Source organism: Colius striatus, chromosome 12 (assembly GCF_028858725.1).
Source record: "Colius striatus isolate bColStr4 chromosome 12, bColStr4.1.hap1, whole genome shotgun sequence".
Taxonomy (NCBI): Eukaryota; Metazoa; Chordata; class Aves; order Coliiformes; family Coliidae; genus Colius; species Colius striatus.
Window position 1 is genome coordinate 1,895,268 of NC_084770.1, and position 15,143 is coordinate 1,910,410.

At 67.5% G+C, this 15,143-nt stretch overlaps 1 protein-coding gene and 20 non-coding genes across 21 annotated transcripts; 20 read left to right on the forward strand and 1 right to left on the reverse strand.

Moving 5' to 3' along the window:
• Nucleotides 1–363: 363 nt before the first annotated feature.
• LOC133626534 (5S ribosomal RNA) lies at nt 364–482 on the forward strand. Its single transcript, XR_009819607.1, has one exon. It is a non-coding gene; the product is annotated as a 5S ribosomal RNA (ribosomal RNA).
• Nucleotides 483–853: 371 nt separating this feature from the next.
• On the forward strand, nt 854–972 carry LOC133626514 (5S ribosomal RNA). The gene has a single exon (XR_009819587.1). It is a non-coding gene; the product is annotated as a 5S ribosomal RNA (ribosomal RNA).
• Nucleotides 973–1,343: 371 nt separating this feature from the next.
• On the forward strand, nt 1,344–1,462 carry LOC133626515 (5S ribosomal RNA). Its single transcript, XR_009819588.1, has one exon. It is a non-coding gene; the product is annotated as a 5S ribosomal RNA (ribosomal RNA).
• A 363-nt stretch (nt 1,463–1,825) lies between these two features.
• LOC133626516 (5S ribosomal RNA) lies at nt 1,826–1,944 on the forward strand. The gene has a single exon (XR_009819589.1). It is a non-coding gene; the product is annotated as a 5S ribosomal RNA (ribosomal RNA).
• A 371-nt stretch (nt 1,945–2,315) lies between these two features.
• On the forward strand, nt 2,316–2,434 carry LOC133626517 (5S ribosomal RNA). The gene has a single exon (XR_009819590.1). It is a non-coding gene; the product is annotated as a 5S ribosomal RNA (ribosomal RNA).
• A 363-nt stretch (nt 2,435–2,797) lies between these two features.
• On the forward strand, nt 2,798–2,916 carry LOC133626518 (5S ribosomal RNA). The gene has a single exon (XR_009819591.1). It is a non-coding gene; the product is annotated as a 5S ribosomal RNA (ribosomal RNA).
• Nucleotides 2,917–3,287: 371 nt separating this feature from the next.
• Nucleotides 3,288–3,406, forward strand: LOC133626519 (5S ribosomal RNA). The gene has a single exon (XR_009819592.1). It is a non-coding gene; the product is annotated as a 5S ribosomal RNA (ribosomal RNA).
• A 363-nt stretch (nt 3,407–3,769) lies between these two features.
• LOC133626520 (5S ribosomal RNA) lies at nt 3,770–3,888 on the forward strand. The gene has a single exon (XR_009819593.1). It is a non-coding gene; the product is annotated as a 5S ribosomal RNA (ribosomal RNA).
• Nucleotides 3,889–4,259: 371 nt separating this feature from the next.
• On the forward strand, nt 4,260–4,379 carry LOC133626536 (5S ribosomal RNA). The gene has a single exon (XR_009819609.1). It is a non-coding gene; the product is annotated as a 5S ribosomal RNA (ribosomal RNA).
• A 371-nt stretch (nt 4,380–4,750) lies between these two features.
• Nucleotides 4,751–4,869, forward strand: LOC133626522 (5S ribosomal RNA). The gene has a single exon (XR_009819595.1). It is a non-coding gene; the product is annotated as a 5S ribosomal RNA (ribosomal RNA).
• A 371-nt stretch (nt 4,870–5,240) lies between these two features.
• On the forward strand, nt 5,241–5,359 carry LOC133626533 (5S ribosomal RNA). Its single transcript, XR_009819606.1, has one exon. It is a non-coding gene; the product is annotated as a 5S ribosomal RNA (ribosomal RNA).
• Nucleotides 5,360–5,730: 371 nt separating this feature from the next.
• Nucleotides 5,731–5,849, forward strand: LOC133626523 (5S ribosomal RNA). The gene has a single exon (XR_009819596.1). It is a non-coding gene; the product is annotated as a 5S ribosomal RNA (ribosomal RNA).
• Nucleotides 5,850–6,220: 371 nt separating this feature from the next.
• LOC133626524 (5S ribosomal RNA) lies at nt 6,221–6,339 on the forward strand. The gene has a single exon (XR_009819597.1). It is a non-coding gene; the product is annotated as a 5S ribosomal RNA (ribosomal RNA).
• A 363-nt stretch (nt 6,340–6,702) lies between these two features.
• On the forward strand, nt 6,703–6,821 carry LOC133626525 (5S ribosomal RNA). Its single transcript, XR_009819598.1, has one exon. It is a non-coding gene; the product is annotated as a 5S ribosomal RNA (ribosomal RNA).
• A 371-nt stretch (nt 6,822–7,192) lies between these two features.
• LOC133626537 (5S ribosomal RNA) lies at nt 7,193–7,312 on the forward strand. The gene has a single exon (XR_009819610.1). It is a non-coding gene; the product is annotated as a 5S ribosomal RNA (ribosomal RNA).
• Nucleotides 7,313–7,683: 371 nt separating this feature from the next.
• On the forward strand, nt 7,684–7,802 carry LOC133626526 (5S ribosomal RNA). Its single transcript, XR_009819599.1, has one exon. It is a non-coding gene; the product is annotated as a 5S ribosomal RNA (ribosomal RNA).
• Nucleotides 7,803–8,173: 371 nt separating this feature from the next.
• Nucleotides 8,174–8,292, forward strand: LOC133626527 (5S ribosomal RNA). Its single transcript, XR_009819600.1, has one exon. It is a non-coding gene; the product is annotated as a 5S ribosomal RNA (ribosomal RNA).
• A 371-nt stretch (nt 8,293–8,663) lies between these two features.
• LOC133626528 (5S ribosomal RNA) lies at nt 8,664–8,782 on the forward strand. The gene has a single exon (XR_009819601.1). It is a non-coding gene; the product is annotated as a 5S ribosomal RNA (ribosomal RNA).
• A 371-nt stretch (nt 8,783–9,153) lies between these two features.
• Nucleotides 9,154–9,272, forward strand: LOC133626529 (5S ribosomal RNA). Its single transcript, XR_009819602.1, has one exon. It is a non-coding gene; the product is annotated as a 5S ribosomal RNA (ribosomal RNA).
• A 371-nt stretch (nt 9,273–9,643) lies between these two features.
• LOC133626530 (5S ribosomal RNA) lies at nt 9,644–9,762 on the forward strand. Its single transcript, XR_009819603.1, has one exon. It is a non-coding gene; the product is annotated as a 5S ribosomal RNA (ribosomal RNA).
• A 691-nt stretch (nt 9,763–10,453) lies between these two features.
• Nucleotides 10,454–13,287, reverse strand: AIRE (autoimmune regulator). Its single transcript, XM_062006012.1, has 12 exons — nt 13,147–13,287; nt 12,875–13,049; nt 12,622–12,768; nt 12,456–12,527; nt 12,239–12,352; nt 11,962–12,140; nt 11,802–11,864; nt 11,474–11,589; nt 11,193–11,402; nt 11,005–11,101; nt 10,707–10,775; nt 10,454–10,534 (listed from the first exon to the last, which is right to left on the reverse strand). The coding sequence occupies exons 1-12, from the start codon at nt 13,285–13,287 to the stop codon at nt 10,454–10,456; spliced, it is 1,464 nt and encodes a 487-aa protein (XP_061861996.1).
• Nucleotides 13,288–15,143: the final 1,856 nt, after the last annotated feature.

Sequence of the window (15,143 nt, forward strand, 5' to 3'; positions counted from 1 at the left end):
GGTCGGGGCCGCCCCGTGTGGCAGAGGCCCGCTGAGTGTCTTTTTGTCTTTGGTGGTGCTGGGGGGCCAGGGAGGGCCCGTCGGGCTGTCGGGCCAGGGGCGGGTGTGCGGCTGGTGCGGGTTTGCGCTGTTGGAGGTGCCAGGCCGGGCGTGAGGGAGGTGCCCTGTGGCCGGCGTGGCGCGTGCAGGGCAGGCGAGGGTGCCCTCTGGGCGACGGGGAGAGGTGGCCTGCAGGAGGTGCGGCGCTGTGCGGGCTGAGGGTGTGCGGGAGAGGGCAGGAAGGCTGTGGGTGGGTTGGTTGTGGGAGTCGGGGCACGAGGCCGGGGCGAGCTGGGCGAGAGGGCCGGTGTCGGGGAGGAGGGTGCCTACGGCCATACCACCCTGAGAACGCCCGATCTCGTCTGATCTCAGAAGCTAAGCAGGGTCGGGCCCGGTTAGTACTTGGATGGGAGACCGCCTGGGAATACCGGGTGCTGTAGGCTTTTGCCGTGGTCGGGGCCGCCCCGTGTGGCAGAGGCCCGCTGAGTGTCTTTTTGTCTTTGGTGGTGCTGGGGGGCCAGGGAGGGCCCGTCGGGCTGTCGGGCCAGGGGCGGGTGTGCGGCTGGTGCGGGTTTGCGCTGTTGGAGGTGCCAGGCCGGGCGTGAGGGAGGTGCCCTGTGGCCGGCGTGGCGCGTGCAGGGCAGGCGAGGGTGCCCTCTGGGCGACGGGGAGAGGTGGCCTGCAGGAGGTGCGGCGCTGTGCGGGCTGAGGGTGTGCGGGAGAGGGCAGGAAGGCTGTGGGTGGGTTGGTTGTGGGAGTCGGGGCACGAGGCCGGGGCGAGCTGGGCGAGAGGGCCGGTGTCGGGGAGGAGGGTGCCTACGGCCATACCACCCTGAGAACGCCCGATCTCGTCTGATCTCGGAAGCTAAGCAGGGTCGGGCCCGGTTAGTACTTGGATGGGAGACCGCCTGGGAATACCGGGTGCTGTAGGCTTTTGCCGTGGTCGGGGCCGCCCCGTGTGGCAGAGGCCCGCTGAGTGTCTTTTTGTCTTTGGTGGTGCTGGGGGGCCAGGGAGGGCCCGTCGGGCTGTCGGGCCAGGGGCGGGTGTGCGGCTGGTGCGGGTTTGCGCTGTTGGAGGTGCCAGGCCGGGCGTGAGGGAGGTGCCCTGTGGCCGGCGTGGCGCGTGCAGGGCAGGCGAGGGTGCCCTCTGGGCGACGGGGAGAGGTGGCCTGCAGGAGGTGCGGCGCTGTGCGGGCTGAGGGTGTGCGGGAGAGGGCAGGAAGGCTGTGGGTGGGTTGGTTGTGGGAGTCGGGGCACGAGGCCGGGGCGAGCTGGGCGAGAGGGCCGGTGTCGGGGAGGAGGGTGCCTACGGCCATACCACCCTGAGAACGCCCGATCTCGTCTGATCTCGGAAGCTAAGCAGGGTCGGGCCCGGTTAGTACTTGGATGGGAGACCGCCTGGGAATACCGGGTGCTGTAGGCTTTTGCCGTGGTCGGGGCCGCCCCGTGTGGCAGAGGCCCGCTGAGTGTCTTTTTGTCTTTGGTGGTGCTGGGGGGCCAGGGAGGGGCTGTCGGGCCAGGGGCGGGTGTGCGGCTGGTGCAGGTTTGCGCTGTTGGAGGTGCCAGGCCGGGCGTGAGGGAGGTGCCCTGTGGCCGGCGTGGCGCGTGCAGGGCAGGCGAGGGTGCCCTCTGGGCGACGGGGAGAGGTGGCCTGCAGGAGGTGCGGCGCTGTGCGGGCTGAGGGTGTGCGGGAGAGGGCAGGAAGGCTGTGGGTGGGTTGGTTGTGGGAGTCGGGGCACGAGGCCGGGGCGAGCTGGGCGAGAGGGCCGGTGTCGGGGAGGAGGGTGCCTACGGCCATACCACCCTGAGAACGCCCGATCTCGTCTGATCTCGGAAGCTAAGCAGGGTCGGGCCCGGTTAGTACTTGGATGGGAGACCGCCTGGGAATACCGGGTGCTGTAGGCTTTTGCCGTGGTCGGGGCCGCCCCGTGTGGCAGAGGCCCGCTGAGTGTCTTTTTGTCTTTGGTGGTGCTGGGGGGCCAGGGAGGGCCCGTCGGGCTGTCGGGCCAGGGGCGGGTGTGCGGCTGGTGCGGGTTTGCGCTGTTGGAGGTGCCAGGCCGGGCGTGAGGGAGGTGCCCTGTGGCCGGCGTGGCGCGTGCAGGGCAGGCGAGGGTGCCCTCTGGGCGACGGGGAGAGGTGGCCTGCAGGAGGTGCGGCGCTGTGCGGGCTGAGGGTGTGCGGGAGAGGGCAGGAAGGCTGTGGGTGGGTTGGTTGTGGGAGTCGGGGCACGAGGCCGGGGCGAGCTGGGCGAGAGGGCCGGTGTCGGGGAGGAGGGTGCCTACGGCCATACCACCCTGAGAACGCCCGATCTCGTCTGATCTCGGAAGCTAAGCAGGGTCGGGCCCGGTTAGTACTTGGATGGGAGACCGCCTGGGAATACCGGGTGCTGTAGGCTTTTGCCGTGGTCGGGGCCGCCCCGTGTGGCAGAGGCCCGCTGAGTGTCTTTTTGTCTTTGGTGGTGCTGGGGGGCCAGGGAGGGGCTGTCGGGCCAGGGGCGGGTGTGCGGCTGGTGCGGGTTTGCGCTGTTGGAGGTGCCAGGCCGGGCGTGAGGGAGGTGCCCTGTGGCCGGCGTGGCGCGTGCAGGGCAGGCGAGGGTGCCCTCTGGGCGACGGGGAGAGGTGGCCTGCAGGAGGTGCGGCGCTGTGCGGGCTGAGGGTGTGCGGGAGAGGGCAGGAAGGCTGTGGGTGGGTTGGTTGTGGGAGTCGGGGCACGAGGCCGGGGCGAGCTGGGCGAGAGGGCCGGTGTCGGGGAGGAGGGTGCCTACGGCCATACCACCCTGAGAACGCCCGATCTCGTCTGATCTCGGAAGCTAAGCAGGGTCGGGCCCGGTTAGTACTTGGATGGGAGACCGCCTGGGAATACCGGGTGCTGTAGGCTTTTGCCGTGGTCGGGGCCGCCCCGTGTGGCAGAGGCCCGCTGAGTGTCTTTTTGTCTTTGGTGGTGCTGGGGGGCCAGGGAGGGCCCGTCGGGCTGTCGGGCCAGGGGCGGGTGTGCGGCTGGTGCGGGTTTGCGCTGTTGGAGGTGCCAGGCCGGGCGTGAGGGAGGTGCCCTGTGGCCGGCGTGGCGCGTGCAGGGCAGGCGAGGGTGCCCTCTGGGCGACGGGGAGAGGTGGCCTGCAGGAGGTGCGGCGCTGTGCGGGCTGAGGGTGTGCGGGAGAGGGCAGGAAGGCTGTGGGTGGGTTGGTTGTGGGAGTCGGGGCACGAGGCCGGGGCGAGCTGGGCGAGAGGGCCGGTGTCGGGGAGGAGGGTGCCTACGGCCATACCACCCTGAGAACGCCCGATCTCGTCTGATCTCGGAAGCTAAGCAGGGTCGGGCCCGGTTAGTACTTGGATGGGAGACCGCCTGGGAATACCGGGTGCTGTAGGCTTTTGCCGTGGTCGGGGCCGCCCCGTGTGGCAGAGGCCCGCTGAGTGTCTTTTTGTCTTTGGTGGTGCTGGGGGGCCAGGGAGGGGCTGTCGGGCCAGGGGCGGGTGTGCGGCTGGTGCAGGTTTGCGCTGTTGGAGGTGCCAGGCCGGGCGTGAGGGAGGTGCCCTGTGGCCGGCGTGGCGCGTGCAGGGCAGGCGAGGGTGCCCTCTGGGCGACGGGGAGAGGTGGCCTGCAGGAGGTGCGGCGCTGTGCGGGCTGAGGGTGTGCGGGAGAGGGCAGGAAGGCTGTGGGTGGGTTGGTTGTGGGAGTCGGGGCACGAGGCCGGGGCGAGCTGGGCGAGAGGGCCGGTGTCGGGGAGGAGGGTGCCTACGGCCATACCACCCTGAGAACGCCCGATCTCGTCTGATCTCGGAAGCTAAGCAGGGTCGGGCCCGGTTAGTACTTGGATGGGAGACCGCCTGGGAATACCGGGTGCTGTAGGCTTTTGCCGTGGTCGGGGCCGCCCCGTGTGGCAGAGGCCCGCTGAGTGTCTTTTTGTCTTTGGTGGTGCTGGGGGGCCAGGGAGGGCCCGTCGGGCTGTCGGGCCAGGGGCGGGTGTGCGGCTGGTGCGGGTTTGCGCTGTTGGAGGTGCCAGGCCGGGCGTGAGGGAGGTGCCCTGTGGCCGGCGTGGCGCGTGCAGGGCAGGCGAGGGTGCCCTCTGGGCGACGGGGAGAGGTGGCCTGCAGGAGGTGCGGCGCTGTGCGGGCTGAGGGTGTGCGGGAGAGGGCAGGAAGGCTGTGGGTGGGTTGGTTGTGGGAGTCGGGGCACGAGGCCGGGGCGAGCTGGGCGAGAGGGCCGGTGTCGGGGAGGAGGGTGCCTACGGCCATACCACCCTGAGAACGCCCGATCTCGTCTGAATCTCGGAAGCTAAGCAGGGTCGGGCCCGGTTAGTACTTGGATGGGAGACCGCCTGGGAATACCGGGTGCTGTAGGCTTTTGCCGTGGTCGGGGCCGCCCCGTGTGGCAGAGGCCCGCTGAGTGTCTTTTTGTCTTTGGTGGTGCTGGGGGGCCAGGGAGGGCCCGTCGGGCTGTCGGGCCAGGGGCGGGTGTGCGGCTGGTGCGGGTTTGCGCTGTTGGAGGTGCCAGGCCGGGCGTGAGGGAGGTGCCCTGTGGCCGGCGTGGCGCGTGCAGGGCAGGCGAGGGTGCCCTCTGGGCGACGGGGAGAGGTGGCCTGCAGGAGGTGCGGCGCTGTGCGGGCTGAGGGTGTGCGGGAGAGGGCAGGAAGGCTGTGGGTGGGTTGGTTGTGGGAGTCGGGGCACGAGGCCGGGGCGAGCTGGGCGAGAGGGCCGGTGTCGGGGAGGAGGGTGCCTACGGCCATACCACCCTGAGAACGCCCGATCTCGTCTGATCTCGGAAGCTAAGCAGGGTCGGGCCCGGTTAGTACTTGGATGGGAGACCGCCTGGGAATACCGGGTGCTGTAGGCTTTTGCCGTGGTCGGGGCCGCCCCGTGTGGCAGAGGCCCGCTGAGTGTCTTTTTGTCTTTGGTGGTGCTGGGGGGCCAGGGAGGGCCCGTCGGGCTGTCGGGCCAGGGGCGGGTGTGCGGCTGGTGCGGGTTTGCGCTGTTGGAGGTGCCAGGCCGGGCGTGAGGGAGGTGCCCTGTGGCCGGCGTGGCGCGTGCAGGGCAGGCGAGGGTGCCCTCTGGGCGACGGGGAGAGGTGGCCTGCAGGAGCTGCGGCGCTGTGCGGGCTGAGGGTGTGCGGGAGAGGGCAGGAAGGCTGTGGGTGGGTTGGTTGTGGGAGTCGGGGCACGAGGCCGGGGCGAGCTGGGCGAGAGGGCCGGTGTCGGGGAGGAGGGTGCCTATGGCCATACCACCCTGAGAACGCCCGATCTCGTCTGATCTCGGAAGCTAAGCAGGGTCGGGCCCGGTTAGTACTTGGATGGGAGACCGCCTGGGAATACCGGGTGCTGTAGGCTTTTGCCGTGGTCGGGGCCGCCCCGTGTGGCAGAGGCCCGCTGAGTGTCTTTTTGTCTTTGGTGGTGCTGGGGGGCCAGGGAGGGCCCGTCGGGCTGTCGGGCCAGGGGCGGGTGTGCGGCTGGTGCGGGTTTGCGCTGTTGGAGGTGCCAGGCCGGGCGTGAGGGAGGTGCCCTGTGGCCGGCGTGGCGCGTGCAGGGCAGGCGAGGGTGCCCTCTGGGCGACGGGGAGAGGTGGCCTGCAGGAGGTGCGGCGCTGTGCGGGCTGAGGGTGTGCGGGAGAGGGCAGGAAGGCTGTGGGTGGGTTGGTTGTGGGAGTCGGGGCACGAGGCCGGGGCGAGCTGGGCGAGAGGGCCGGTGTCGGGGAGGAGGGTGCCTACGGCCATACCACCCTGAGAACGCCCGATCTCGTCTGATCTCGGAAGCTAAGCAGGGTCGGGCCCGGTTAGTACTTGGATGGGAGACCGCCTGGGAATACCGGGTGCTGTAGGCTTTTGCCGTGGTCGGGGCCGCCCCGTGTGGCAGAGGCCCGCTGAGTGTCTTTTTGTCTTTGGTGGTGCTGGGGGGCCAGGGAGGGCCCGTCGGGCTGTCGGGCCAGGGGCGGGTGTGCGGCTGGTGCGGGTTTGCGCTGTTGGAGGTGCCAGGCCGGGCGTGAGGGAGGTGCCCTGTGGCCGGCGTGGCGCGTGCAGGGCAGGCGAGGGTGCCCTCTGGGCGACGGGGAGAGGTGGCCTGCAGGAGGTGCGGCGCTGTGCGGGCTGAGGGTGTGCGGGAGAGGGCAGGAAGGCTGTGGGTGGGTTGGTTGTGGGAGTCGGGGCACGAGGCCGGGGCGAGCTGGGCGAGAGGGCCGGTGTCGGGGAGGAGGGTGCCTACGGCCATACCACCCTGAGAACGCCCGATCTCGTCTGATCTCGGAAGCTAAGCAGGGTCGGGCCCGGTTAGTACTTGGATGGGAGACCGCCTGGGAATACCGGGTGCTGTAGGCTTTTGCCGTGGTCGGGGCCGCCCCGTGTGGCAGAGGCCCGCTGAGTGTCTTTTTGTCTTTGGTGGTGCTGGGGGGCCAGGGAGGGGCTGTCGGGCCAGGGGCGGGTGTGCGGCTGGTGCGGGTTTGCGCTGTTGGAGGTGCCAGGCCGGGCGTGAGGGAGGTGCCCTGTGGCCGGCGTGGCGCGTGCAGGGCAGGCGAGGGTGCCCTCTGGGCGACGGGGAGAGGTGGCCTGCAGGAGCTGCGGCGCTGTGCGGGCTGAGGGTGTGCGGGAGAGGGCAGGAAGGCTGTGGGTGGGTTGGTTGTGGGAGTCGGGGCACGAGGCCGGGGCGAGCTGGGCGAGAGGGCCGGTGTCGGGGAGGAGGGTGCCTACGGCCATACCACCCTGAGAACGCCCGATCTCGTCTGATCTCGGAAGCTAAGCAGGGTCGGGCCCGGTTAGTACTTGGATGGGAGACCGCCTGGGAATACCGGGTGCTGTAGGCTTTTGCCGTGGTCGGGGCCGCCCCGTGTGGCAGAGGCCCGCTGAGTGTCTTTTTGTCTTTGGTGGTGCTGGGGGGCCAGGGAGGGCCCGTCGGGCTGTCGGGCCAGGGGCGGGTGTGCGGCTGGTGCGGGTTTGCGCTGTTGGAGGTGCCAGGCCGGGCGTGAGGGAGGTGCCCTGTGGCCGGCGTGGCGCGTGCAGGGCAGGCGAGGGTGCCCTCTGGGCGACGGGGAGAGGTGGCCTGCAGGAGCTGCGGCGCTGTGCGGGCTGAGGGTGTGCGGGAGAGGGCAGGAAGGCTGTGGGTGGGTTGGTTGTGGGAGTCGGGGCACGAGGCCGGGGCGAGCTGGGCGAGAGGGCCGGTGTCGGGGAGGAGGGTGCCTACGGCCATACCACCCTGAGAACGCCCGATCTCGTCTGAATCTCGGAAGCTAAGCAGGGTCGGGCCCGGTTAGTACTTGGATGGGAGACCGCCTGGGAATACCGGGTGCTGTAGGCTTTTGCCGTGGTCGGGGCCGCCCCGTGTGGCAGAGGCCCGCTGAGTGTCTTTTTGTCTTTGGTGGTGCTGGGGGGCCAGGGAGGGCCCGTCGGGCTGTCGGGCCAGGGGCGGGTGTGCGGCTGGTGCGGGTTTGCGCTGTTGGAGGTGCCAGGCCGGGCGTGAGGGAGGTGCCCTGTGGCCGGCGTGGCGCGTGCAGGGCAGGCGAGGGTGCCCTCTGGGCGACGGGGAGAGGTGGCCTGCAGGAGGTGCGGCGCTGTGCGGGCTGAGGGTGTGCGGGAGAGGGCAGGAAGGCTGTGGGTGGGTTGGTTGTGGGAGTCGGGGCACGAGGCCGGGGCGAGCTGGGCGAGAGGGCCGGTGTCGGGGAGGAGGGTGCCTACGGCCATACCACCCTGAGAACGCCCGATCTCGTCTGATCTCGGAAGCTAAGCAGGGTCGGGCCCGGTTAGTACTTGGATGGGAGACCGCCTGGGAATACCGGGTGCTGTAGGCTTTTGCCGTGGTCGGGGCCGCCCCGTGTGGCAGAGGCCCGCTGAGTGTCTTTTTGTCTTTGGTGGTGCTGGGGGGCCAGGGAGGGCCCGTCGGGCTGTCGGGCCAGGGGCGGGTGTGCGGCTGGTGCGGGTTTGCGCTGTTGGAGGTGCCAGGCCGGGCGTGAGGGAGGTGCCCTGTGGCCGGCGTGGCGCGTGCAGGGCAGGCGAGGGTGCCCTCTGGGCGACGGGGAGAGGTGGCCTGCAGGAGGTGCGGCGCTGTGCGGGCTGAGGGTGTGCGGGAGAGGGCAGGAAGGCTGTGGGTGGGTTGGTTGTGGGAGTCGGGGCACGAGGCCGGGGCGAGCTGGGCGAGAGGGCCGGTGTCGGGGAGGAGGGTGCCTACGGCCATACCACCCTGAGAACGCCCGATCTCGTCTGATCTCGGAAGCTAAGCAGGGTCGGGCCCGGTTAGTACTTGGATGGGAGACCGCCTGGGAATACCGGGTGCTGTAGGCTTTTGCCGTGGTCGGGGCCGCCCCGTGTGGCAGAGGCCCGCTGAGTGTCTTTTTGTCTTTGGTGGTGCTGGGGGGCCAGGGAGGGCCCGTCGGGCTGTCGGGCCAGGGGCGGGTGTGCGGCTGGTGCGGGTTTGCGCTGTTGGAGGTGCCAGGCCGGGCGTGAGGGAGGTGCCCTGTGGCCGGCGTGGCGCGTGCAGGGCAGGCGAGGGTGCCCTCTGGGCGACGGGGAGAGGTGGCCTGCAGGAGGTGCGGCGCTGTGCGGGCTGAGGGTGTGCGGGAGAGGGCAGGAAGGCTGTGGGTGGGTTGGTTGTGGGAGTCGGGGCACGAGGCCGGGGCGAGCTGGGCGAGAGGGCCGGTGTCGGGGAGGAGGGTGCCTACGGCCATACCACCCTGAGAACGCCCGATCTCGTCTGATCTCGGAAGCTAAGCAGGGTCGGGCCCGGTTAGTACTTGGATGGGAGACCGCCTGGGAATACCGGGTGCTGTAGGCTTTTGCCGTGGTCGGGGCCGCCCCGTGTGGCAGAGGCCCGCTGAGTGTCTTTTTGTCTTTGGTGGTGCTGGGGGGCCAGGGAGGGCCCGTCGGGCTGTCGGGCCAGGGGCGGGTGTGCGGCTGGTGCGGGTTTGCGCTGTTGGAGGTGCCAGGCCGGGCGTGAGGGAGGTGCCCTGTGGCCGGCGTGGCGCGTGCAGGGCAGGCGAGGGTGCCCTCTGGGCGACGGGGAGAGGTGGCCTGCAGGAGCTGCGGCGCTGTGCGGGCTGAGGGTGTGCGGGAGAGGGCAGGAAGGCTGTGGGTGGGTTGGTTGTGGGAGTCGGGGCACGAGGCCGGGGCGAGCTGGGCGAGAGGGCCGGTGTCGGGGAGGAGGGTGCCTACGGCCATACCACCCTGAGAACGCCCGATCTCGTCTGATCTCGGAAGCTAAGCAGGGTCGGGCCCGGTTAGTACTTGGATGGGAGACCGCCTGGGAATACCGGGTGCTGTAGGCTTTTGCCGTGGTCGGGGCCGCCCCGTGTGGCAGAGGCCCGCTGAGTGTCTTTTTGTCTTTGGTGGTGCTGGGGGGCCAGGGAGGGCCCGTCGGGCTGTCGGGCCAGGGGCGGGTGTGCGGCTGGTGCGGGTTTGCGCTGTTGGAGGTGCCAGGCCGGGCGTGAGGGAGGTGCCCTGTGGCCGGCGTGGCGCGTGCAGGGCAGGCGAGGGTGCCCTCTGGGCGACGGGGAGAGGTGGCCTGCAGGAGGTGCGGCGCTGTGCGGGCTGAGGGTGTGCGGGAGAGGGCAGGAAGGCTGTGGGTGGGTTGGTTGTGGGAGTCGGGGCACGAGGCCGGGGCGAGCTGGGCGAGAGGGCCGGTGTCGGGGAGGAGGGTGCCTACGGCCATACCACCCTGAGAACGCCCGATCTCGTCTGATCTCGGAAGCTAAGCAGGGTCGGGCCCGGTTAGTACTTGGATGGGAGACCGCCTGGGAATACCGGGTGCTGTAGGCTTTTGCCGTGGTCGGGGCCGCCCCGTGTGGCAGAGGCCCGCTGAGTGTCTTTTTGTCTTTGGTGGTGCTGGGGGGCCAGGGAGGGCCCGTCGGGCTGTCGGGCCAGGGGCGGGTGTGCGGCTGGTGCGGGTTTGCGCTGTTGGAGGTGCCAGGCCGGGCGTGAGGGAGGTGCCCTGTGGCCGGCGTGGCGCGTGCAGGGCAGGCGAGGGTGCCCTCTGGGCGACGGGGAGAGGTGGCCTGCAGGAGCTGCGGCGCTGTGCGGGGAATACCAGGAATACCGGGAGCTGTAGGCTTTTGATTTTCCCTGGGGCACAGTTATTTTTGCTTTTTGTTGTTTTTTTCTTGTGAAAAATTTGATTTTAATACTTTATAGTAATTTTGTCTTATTCTATTGCAGATGATAGTTTAAGTCTATTCATTTCTCTATATATTTTACTATATTTTTATAGCTTAAGTAACATCAGTTTTTTTTCTTTCTTTCTTGTACTTATGCTCATACATCTGTGGACATCATTTTTCTGGAGCTATTTTCGGTAGTCTACATTTTGGAGCTGTTTGTATTTTTTGATATCTCTGTATTGATGTGTTTGATCTTACATCTTACGTGTCGCCATGTTCTGCTTGCCCTTTTCGATGCAGAACCTCTTTGCAGCTTTGTTCCCGCTCCCTGGGCTCTGGGGCTGTCATGGGGATTAGGTGTAGAGGCCGTGGGTGTCTGCGAGGGGCCGCGCCATGCTCTGGAAGGCCCATTGCAGGATCCCATCCCAGGTTCCCTGTCGGGCAGCGCAAGGGGGTCACTCTCCCTGTGTGTCCTGCTCCCAGCCTGCCAGGCCCTCCCAGGTGACCATGCTGTGCCCTCAGCATTGTGTCATCCTGTGGTTCGGAGCAGAGACTTGGTGCCCATGGGTGGGCTCTACCTTTTGGCTACCCCATGCTGTGTCCTACCTCACCCAAGAGCGCATCGAGCTCGTCCCTGTGCAGCACGGGGTCGTTGCTGGTGCAGACATCTGCTGCCTGCAGGAGAAGACAGGTCCTGCCACTATTCCTGGCTGTTCCCTGCCTGTACCCCTTGGAGTCATGACAGGTTTAGTTGGTTTAGCCTCTCAGCTTCATCTCTTCTAGATACAGTCCCTCAGCCAGCCCGTGCCGTGGCTCCTCAGCCTCACGGTGCCTGCTGCACCCTCTGCCGCTGCCTCCCGCAGTGTGTTTCCCTCCTCCAGGCACAAGCTCTGCCTGCACTCACCTTTGCTGCAGGTAGCGGCTGGTTGCCGACTGCTGTAGTGCTCACCAGGCTGTCCACATCTGCAGTGCCTGTGCAGGATGTGCAGAGCAGCAGCCCCCTACAACAGGCAGGGGTGACACAGACCATCAGGGCAGCTTCCTCCAGTGCAGGGGTTAAGGCTGGGGTGTGGGGGGTGGTGGGGGGCTCACCCACGGTCCCCGCTGGGTGCAGGGCAGTGTCGGAGTGCTTGGATCTGGGTTAAGCAGCGGCTGCACGTGCTCCCATCGCCTCCACCCTGCCATGTGCCACAGGGCTCCTGCCCCTGGACCTCAGAGGGCTGCTCTGCTGCTGAATCCCCCTCCCGCAGCCGTTGGTGCTCGGCTGTGCTCCCCACACAGGAGCTGCACCGCCACGTCCCACTGCAGAGGCAGAGCGGGGCAATGAGGGGCAGCTGAGGGGCCGTGAGGTCCCCATGGCACCCGGGGCTCACCTGGGGACGCGGGGCAGCGGGGGCACCAGGCAGGCAAGGTGGAAGGCCCTGGGGCAGCCGTCACAGCAGATGAGCTCACCGCCGTCGCCGCAGGCCGCACACTCATCCTCATTCTCCTGCCCCGGGACAGGGCTGATGCTGGCAGGGGACTCCATTGCCCACCACCTCTCTTCACCTTTCCACCCCCACATCACCCACCCCAAACACACCCACCCCTTTCAGGGTGCGAACTGCCTGTTTCTGGGAGGTTGCTACTCACTGAGCCCCGGCAGCTGGGCCAGGGACTCCCCATGGGCTCGGCTCTGCAGGTGCTCTGCCTGGGGCTCACCTGGGTGGGTGCGGGGTCCTGGCTGAGCATGGTGGGCGCTGGCACTCGAGGCTCTCCGCTCTGCTGGTGAGACGAGAGGGATGCTTGGGGACCTGCAGGGTCGGCCTGGCACGGTGATGACCCCCAGGCCACCGCCATGCTGCCAGGCAGGGATACTCACCGGTACAGCCTTGGGCAGCTGCAGAAGCGGGGTGAAAGTGGGTGATATCTGTACGTTTTGAGATGTCTTTGGTCGGGTGGGGGGCTTCAGGCTGCGGCTTCTGCTCCTGGCCTCAGGCTCCTCGCAGACAGCTGGAGCGTACGGCTCCTCCTCGGCTTTGCTACCCGTCTTAGAGCTGCCTGCAAGAGAGGGAAAGAGCAGCTCTGGCAGGGGTCCCTGTGCTTGGTCCTTAATTTGCTGGCTGAAGTGGGCAGGCGATTGGCCAGGCTGCACCTACCCGTCTCTAGCACGTGTTTGATGAGGATGCCCTCGACTGCCCCGCGGGTGACAGGCACCTCGCCGCCTGCCACAGCCACTGCTCTCTGCACCGAGGTGGCCACTGCCTGGAGGGCTGCAGGTGGGGGGGTGCTCAGCGGGGCAGGCAGCCCACCCACCCCTGACTGCAGGCAAAGGGCGCACAGGCAGACGCTGCCCTGGGGGGGTTCGGCACTCACCGCTGGCTCGAGGGGCACGGGGGGCACCTGTGCCCTCCAGCTTCTTCACAGGCCTCGCCTTTGCCGGGGGCCCTGCATGGTTGTGAGGGTGGGAATTAGGGGGCACAGCCCCTTGGGGAACCCCCCACGCCCTACCCCACCTCCATCGCTCTCCAGGTGTCCGTACCAGGGCTGGCAGCATGCCTCGGGGAGGGCTTCATCACATGGGCCCTGTCCCGCTCCTCGGGGACTTTCCTCTTGCCTTGGGGTCTGTGTGGGGCGGTGGGGCTGGGGGAGAGGCGTCTGCCGCGGCGCTGCCGGCCCAGCTCCACCTCTGCAAAGGTCAGAGAGCAGGACAGGCAGAGCCGGCCCCGGGCACCAGCCCTGACTGCTGGCAGCCCCCGGAGGAGCCAGTCCTGTCCCAGCCATCCCCCTCCTACCTCTGGGGAAGGCGCCTCGGAGGGGTCGGAGCCGCGTGTACCTCTCCAGGTTGTAGTCCTTGAAAAGGACGGCCCAGAAGTCGCGGATGGCAGCAGCATCACGGCCCAGGAGCCACGTGAGCAATGCGTGGAAAGCGCGGTGGGAGCCCTCCTGCTCCGTCCGGCTCAGCGTCTCCTGACGGTGCCACCGCGGCCCATTGACACGCGTCCCGGCGCCGCCAGCCAGCCCCAGTCCCCGCGGCACGAATACCCCTTCCCACCCCACGCCTCACCTTGAAGATGTGCTCGGGGACAACGTCGTGGTCGGCCAGGCCGTGCAGCAGCGGGAACACGTCGTCCACTGCCATGGCGATCTCGGTACGGTGCAGCTTCAGGAGGTGCCGCAGGTCCGCATCGCCCGCCGGCCCCGCCATGCCGGGGGATGCCGCGCCACCCACCTGACGCTCCCTTTGCAATAAGCTCCGGTTGCCAACAGTGGGAAAGTTGTCAGGATCCCGCCACCCTGCTCCTTTCTGCAGGAGCTGCGTAACCCGAGATCCCGCTCCTGCCGCGATTCGGGGCCGGTCCTGCCCCCACTGCGCCGCCAACCTCGGGGCTGAGGCTCAGGCTGCTCCCCAGCCCCGCACACCAACAGCCGTCGCTGAGGGTGACAGGCACCGGCAGACGCGGGGTGGCCGGGGAGAGGGGCGTCCCCCCCCTCTGTGTCCCTGCGGTCAGACACGCGTCACCCAAACATTTCTGGACTTTCCACAGCACCTGCTTCTCTCATCCAGAAACTCGGCCGCGGGAGCACGTGGGCTGCAACGCCCTGACAGCGGGGAGGAGACAATGGCAGTGCTTGTCCTGGTTCCCTGCAAACCACCTTCTGCAGGCTGGCAGGGGACCACTGACACTGGGCAGAGAGGAACCTGAGGAGGCCAAGTGCAGAGTCCTGCAGCTGGGCAGGAACAACTCCCTGCTCCAGGACAGGCTGGGGGTGACCCGCACTCCACCGGCCACGCGCTGTGCTGGCACCCAACCTGACCCAGGTGGGACTGGGAAGGGCTGCAGGAGGGGATGATGTGATACAGGCTGGAACATGCAGTTCTCAGCCCCAACTACAGCAGTGTCTGCTGCCTCCAGAGCTGTGCCAGGAGGAAGCGGCTGCTGTCCAGAAACTTGGGAAGAATAACAAGACACCACCCTCCACAAGAGCAGGAAATACCCTCAGACACATCTGGTTAATGAATTAACATGTTTACCCACGGAAACACTCGCTCTCGAGCTCCTCGCAGTGTTTGGGGTGACTTTTCCCATGGATGGGGCTTGGGCAGGCGCTGTGCTGGGCCCGAGGTGGCCTCGAGCTGTCTGCCCACAGCGCTGCGCTAGGATTTGTTTTGGATTCCAACTTTGTGACTGTTTCGATGCTCTGAATCACCGGTACATTGTTTTCCACATCCAGCCCACTCAGCAGTGCAAGAATTTGCATTTCGGGTTGTTTTTTTCATGTTCCTTCCCCTTTCTGAGATGCTACGAGGAGGCAGAGCAGCAGCTGCTGGGCACCACACGAAGAGGGACGTCCGTCCTGGAAGACCAGATGGGTATTTCTGTACAACCTCACTTAGAGCACAGCGTGGCAGCTGTCAGGCGCTCGTGAGGGCTGTGGGATGTCAGTCAGCTTGTGCCTGCAGAAGGGTGTAAAGACCTCCCGGGGCTGGCAGGAGCCCTGCTGAGCTGCGAGGGCCTGGTCACGCTCAGGTTTCAGGATGCCCTCTCTTTTCTCTTGCCTCCCCTTGCAGAAATCAGAGGGAAAGGTTCAACGTCAGTGAGCTGAGCTATAGCACAAGTCTGTCCAGGCAGGCCAAGGATGTTTGTCCAGCTCAATCAGCAGCTCTGCTGTGAGGCCATCACAGGCAGCTGCAGCCCCTGCGACACACGGCCATTCCTTGCTCCTGCTGAAAGCTGCTGAGGCCAACACTCCCTGTCCAGCATTTCCTCCTGCCTTTTCCCCTGCATACCGTGGTGTGACCCATGGCCTGGTGTCTCCTGGACACTGCCTGCCCCGTGCTCCTCTCACACCTCCCTGGCCCAGGAAGAGGCATAAGGGCCGATCACCCCAGAAGGCTCAGTGCTCCCCAGCTGCCGCTGGGCCTGAAGCGCAGGAAGAGGCCAGGTGACCCACTGCCGCCACACACAGGGGGTTGATCCCTCTTTCCTCACCTCGGGCTGCTCCAGACCCCAGCATTTTTGTATAAACCACGGCCCTGGAGGGGATCCTGATCCTGGTCTC